The 6,000-nt window shown below is 41.3% G+C and overlaps 1 protein-coding gene across 3 annotated transcripts in view; it reads right to left on the bottom strand.

Moving 5' to 3' along the window:
* The window catches only part of CRISPLD1 (cysteine rich secretory protein LCCL domain containing 1), a 36,329-nt gene extending 33,380 nt beyond the window's left edge, over positions 1–2,949 (bottom strand). For 2 of the 3 annotated variants that reach the window (XR_005954871.1, XM_041464532.1), the window contains exons 1-2: positions 2,816–2,949; positions 1,565–1,887 (exon numbers count right to left, since the gene is read on the bottom strand). Coding sequence is in view for 2 of the 3 variants with exons in the window: in XM_041464532.1 (XP_041320466.1) it covers positions 1,565–1,822 (258 nt within the window). In the remaining variant the exon portion in view is untranslated. Of the gene's footprint in view, positions 1–1,564; positions 1,888–2,815 lie in introns of those variants that run through there. The other variant, XM_041464533.1, reaches the window with a different exon arrangement.
* Between the last annotated feature and the right edge of the window lie 3,051 nt (positions 2,950–6,000).

The following is a 6,000-nucleotide window of genomic DNA, read 5'->3' on the forward strand; positions in this document are numbered from 1 at the left end:
ACAGAGTTTAAGCCCAAGTGTGTGCAGTGCTGGAGGAATCTTTGAATAAAGCTGTCAAAAACCTTACTTCTGTGAATATATCCAAATTCTCCTTTCCAAGATATATAAGACACGAAAATGTAGTATGGCATTAGGAATGGAAAAAACCACATAACTACAAATATCTACACTTTCAGAGAATCTCAAGAAAAAGGCTTGCAGTATTTTAGCAAGGGAAAGAAACAGTCTTTCCAATTCTTCTTTTACAAAAATACTTAATAGCTTGTTCTTGAGCTTTCCAGAAAAAAGCCTGAGTGACTGGGGAAAAAAATGTTAACCTCCATTATAGCAAAGTCTGAAAAAATCACAACAGAAAACAAAGCTTATGAGTATGTGCAGACAATTGTAACTGAATGGGTTAAAGCGGTTACAGGTATTATCATCCCTTTGTATGGAGATGATGTGGCAATATATCCTGTGATTCCATTCCTGGCGGCTCTTAGTCTAATACAATAACACTCTTAAACACTTAAGTTTACATAGGTAAACTTAAGTTAAACTGCCTTTAATATGGGGTGGACTAGAGAACGTTGAAAGGTCCCCTCCAATCTAAACCATTCTATGATTTTACTGATGGTTTAAGCAAGCATGGTTTCTCCAGGACCCACATATGCTCAGTTCAAGCAAATCTCCAACCTGAATGACACCAGTCTAGGAAAGATATTTTGATATGGAAATGTGTTAATACAAACCTCTGTCATGGAAAGTGCCAAGAAACCTGTATAATACTTGATATAAACAACTCAACCTATACCAATGCTCTTTCTCTGGTGCATGAACAGATATGCCACGTGGACACAGGAAAAAGGTGCTGATAAAAGAAAAGTTGCCCATTTTTGTTAAACCTCTAGACTTCTTAAAAGCTCTAATGACCTGATTTCATCTATTTAGCAAGGAGAGATAGAATTAGCCTTGAACTAAGGCATAAAAACAAAGTTCAGAAACATGGAACTTAACGCCACTAATAATAGTCCAAATATAGAGGCTTCTTAAGGAAAAAAAAAACAGAAATCACATTATTAACTTGAACACAGAAATATACAGCCCTCCAGTAACACGTGCCAACTTAAAGAGAAGACTTCCTTGTAGTAAGACCCTCATTTTGTTCAGAAATGCCATCCAACCTAGAAGCATGGGAAAGAATACATGCATGCTATCTTGAAACTTCATTGCTCAGTACTCTTCTCAGATGGTAACTTTTTAGGCCACAATTACAATCAACTTTATTGAGTACTGCAATTTTGGAAATTGGCCCCTAACACTGAGGAACTGCCACTTAAATTTAGGACAGCTATGAGAGATTAAACACATTACTATAACTAGAGCATGACACTTGATCCGCAAACAGGCATTTTTATCTCACAGTTCATACCTGTACAAAAAACAAAATAAAAAGACAAACAAGTGACACGTTCTTTAAATGAGAAAACAAGCAAGCTAATACTGAAAGTATGCTGTTTTATAAAGTGATAGCAACTATTCTAAGCACATTTTTTTCTGCATGTCACTATCCGTTTTTCCTTACCATATATTCCATATTGGAAGCTGGTGGATACACCTGACCCCGTAATTTATTATGAAGATCCAAGATACTTTGCATATCACTGTCTGTGATAGCCCTTTTCCCTCTCTGCTTGGCGATCCACCACTCACCATCTTCATCCATGTACTTTTCCAAAAGTTCCTCTAAGAGTGTGGCATTGGGAAGAACCATTGCAGAAACTGCTTGAGCTATGAATAGCAAGGTAGTTACTCTGAGCCATTCCTGTACTACATACTTCATGATGAATGATCTCAAAATGCTCAGCAGTTAGCTCCAAGACAAAGTCTTTCTTCCACGTTTGCTGGCTGTAAATGCATAAGAGAGAGTAATGTAATTTGTAGACTGAAGGACTGGCCTGTATGGACGTATTAATCAACAAAATCTCTAGTTCATACAGATTTTGTAACTGTTGTTCTAGGGGAAGAAAGCAGGATGCTGCATTTTTTACTCTAAAAGTGCACACTGTTGATTTGGGAAGATAGCTTATCTCCAGCCTTCTGAAGTTCAGTTTGTTCAAGTGGTTTTATATATTGCATTGACATGCACATTTCAGTGCTTGCATGCAAACAGCATGCTTTTCATATCTACTTAAAAGGAGCCAGACTTCAATGAAGATTAGACTGTAGATAAGGTCTTCCAGTATTGGAACTTAACAAAAAAATGTTAAAGGCTTGCAGTCATTGCCAGAGTGTAAACTGAAATCCACAATAAACTTGATACAAAGTATCCCCTCTTAGTGAATTTCAAAATATGACGTTGATTCAAGTTTTTGTTTTACAATTTGCAAAACCCTAATGAAACTAAAGGTATTCAACTCGGACACGAAAACGGAGGAGACGGCGTTTTTCTAGTCACCAAACAAGGGAAAGCACTGAAAACTCTCAGAAAAAGTAGCACCACTTCCAAGAACGCGATATTCTAACAACGCCTGCTACACGACTGAGTGCTTTAGGCAGGAAAGCCGAGGTCGCTCCTTCACTCCGGGCGAGCACGCGCGAATCCCGCCACACCGGACCCGGCCGCTGGGAGGGAAACACAAAGAGGCGCACGGGCAGAGCCGAGCGCTCCCCAGCGCGCCGCCGCCGCCTCCCGCGCCCGGCCCCGCTCTCCGTGGGGCAGCCGACCCGGCCGGAGCGCCCCCGGCCCCCGGCAGCCCGTCCTCCCGCCGCCGCGGGGAGGATGCTGCGGGGAGGATGCTGCGGGGAGGATGCTGCTCCCCGCCAGTGTCCTTACCCCTCCGGCGGCGGCTGCCTGCTCTCCCCGCAGCCAGCTTCGCTCCGCCGCCCGCCTCCTCGCCACGCCCGCCTCGGGCCGGGGGGCGCGGGCACGGCCTCGCCCCGCCGGCTACGGCGGAGCAGCGCTGGGAGCGGCGCGGCGGGCGCGGACGGCACGGCCGCGCTCCGGGCGCCGCGCCCGCCCCTGGCCCCGGCCCCCGCGCCCTCGCCCCGCCAGCGGCATCGGCACCCGGGGCCGGCGGAACCCGCAACAGCTCCCGGGCCGATACCTGGAGTCCGGCGGGCAGCAGGGCTGGCTGGCACCGCAGCCTCAAGCAGAAGCTGGCCGCGGTCCTGCAAAAGCGATCGCCCAGAAAAGTCGAGGGAGGCCCCATCCCCAACCGCCTCCATCCTTGGCAGCAGGCAAGAGGATGCTAAACCGGCCTGCTCCTGGTGAGACACGGAAAGAGTAAAAGCTGTGAGCTCCGCAGAAGTCCAGAACATGTGAATACGGCTGGAGGTATCAGGAGAGGAATTTTATTGTGGATTCAAACCAGCCACATGAGACTTCTCTTTGCGAAGTAGAATTCAAAAGTTTGTAAGCACTCATTTCTGTGCGTAGCAAGAATAGGCATCAGATACATACTTTTTTTGTATAGAAGTCTTCTAGACTGAATTTTTTTGCGAGCTGATGGGGTTGACATTTAATTTACTTAGTATAATTTGTTACATTGAGCTAACGGCTGGATTGACCAACTTCCAGTCTTCACAGGACTGCTGTATCAGCTTCCAGAAGTTTTCTGTATTTTCATTTTCAGAAACTGAGAGGCTGAGGTTAAAATTCATCAGAATCCAGCTGGCTTCAGACCAGCTCTATAAATGCTTCCAAATTTCGTGGGCCCAAGAGAAACAATGCCATGCAAGTAACACACTGCTGCTTCTTGTGCTCTCTCTTTTTCAGTTTTAGTTGTAATTTCCCCAAAGTCTTTGGAACTAAGTGCAGGATGCTATACATACTCTTTTACTTACACACTGTGATATTCAAAAGTTCTTATGCTCCATATTGGTTGATCTTAATAGCTTTTTTTCTTGCAATCCTGGAATTGGATTTCTGTTCTCAAGTATTGGGCACTAAACTTTTTTTTTTTTTTTAATAACAAGACTGTGTGAGGTAAAACACCACTCTGCAGCTGCATACACAGACTTGATGCAAGTCTTCTCAGCGCTCACGCACCAGGACAACTTATCACTTGTCATTTTGAGTACAGAAGAATGAGCCATACTTACAGACTGGCCATGCAGAAGAGTTTAAAGAAACGGGAAGGAAACAAAATATTAGAAGTATTTGCTGGAATCTATATGTCACATCTGGATTTTTTGTTAATGCTCACATCACTATTGCATTGCTATATCTTGTTTCCATCCTCTTTAGGCCTCTGCAGACCAAGATGCAGATTCTGTGCCATCAAGGCATAGCTTAGCATTATCACCTAGTAAAGTGTCTTTAATTCTGTGTACCAGCACGAGTGTTATTTCATTATAAAGCAGTAGAATAGCTGTATTATTAGACCCAGTAATGCTTGCACACAAAAAACTGAAAAATTTTAAGAGAGTGAGGGTATTTATGGCATTCACATCAACTGGAAATTGCAATAGTTGCCCCTTTCCATCAACACAATACTTGCTGGGCTTCAAACAGAATATAGATCAAATATCAGTAACTGTCTTTGATTTTGAGTATTCACCATACTTTTTCCTGAAAGCACTTGATCATATTTGGTCTTTGTCAAATTGAAGACATTGTTTTATGATGCAAGTTTCAGATTCATTAAAATAAATGTTAATGTAAAAAGAGATAGGCTTCATTGAAATTGGTTTTTTTCTTTTTTTTTATTTTTTGGTTGTCAATTATTAATTTTTCAGCAAATGAATAAATCCTTTGCACTCCATGACTATGCCCTTTGAGTTTGTTTTATGGCTCTATGGTTTGTAGCCACATAAAAGTGTTATGATTTTGACAAACAGTATTTTGACACATCCACTAATTTTTGTGTATAATATAATTAAACATTGCTGGATCTCTTTTCTTAATCAGAATTGGAGTGGCCCTTTTCTCTTTTTTTTTTTTTTTCTTTTTTTTTGTTTTTTTTTGTTTTTTTTTTTCTGGATTAGTTTAAACCTCTGCCACTGGATACGTAACTGCCACCCACAATTTAAAATTATTATAATAAACAGTTAAGCACCATTCCATCTCTTGAAACTAATACTAAGTATCGTCCCTTACCAAAGGCACATGCAGACAGTGCATGTGCATGTTCAAACAGATGGACTGAGTAACTGTTTTCTGAATTGCTGTAACAGCAACAAAAAAAATTGCAACCAAAAACCCACTTGAAAGAAATTAGTAATAGGTCACCAGGTACATGCTGCACAAAGAAAACATGGCACTAAGAAAATCATTGAAAGGAAGATTTTAGCCTGAACTTTGACTAAAAGAGATTTAAAGTGTGAGGGGAAAAAAGTATCTTCTGCTGACTGAATCTTCCTGCATTTGATGAGAGCAAGTTCCAGCAGTCATTGTACATCAACAAGGGTATGAATAAAAGATACTTTACTTCACCATCAATTTGCTTTCCTAATAGAAAGAATATATGGAGTATGCAAATATGGATAATTGGGCTAAGAAAGAGTGACACCGCCAATTAAGAAGACAAGGAAAGACTGTAATACATATAAAGAATATTTAACAAATCTGCTGAACTGTAAGAGTTGAAATTTAATTTAAAACAGAAGGAAGAATCTCAGGCCATTTTTCTGTTGATTTTAAGTGGCTTTAGCTAATCCACCTTGTGATTTTCTGCTTGATGTTATAACATCACAGCACTGTATTGACTAAAATAGCCACTAAAAAGTCTGATCCATGCAATTTGCATCTTGTTTTTACTTAAAAATTAGACTCACAAAAACAGTGTTTAGTTGTTACCTGTTCCTGACGGTGACTAAATAGGCAACTAATAATCATGGGAACATTTTTTTGCCAGAAAGACCTGCTGTACACCTGAAGTTTAACCCCTGGAGGTGTACATTACTGAGTTTATCACAAACTTGCTCTCAGACACATAAAGTCCAGTGACTCCCAAATCAGGATCCCCATTTGCCTGTCTGTACTAACAATGTGGCCAATTGTTTCAGACTGACACAAAA

The sequence above is a fragment of the Pyrgilauda ruficollis genome, unplaced genomic scaffold (genome assembly GCF_017590135.1).
Source record: "Pyrgilauda ruficollis isolate IOZ18807 unplaced genomic scaffold, ASM1759013v1 scaffold18, whole genome shotgun sequence".
NCBI lineage: Eukaryota > Metazoa > Chordata > Aves > Passeriformes > Passeridae > Pyrgilauda > Pyrgilauda ruficollis.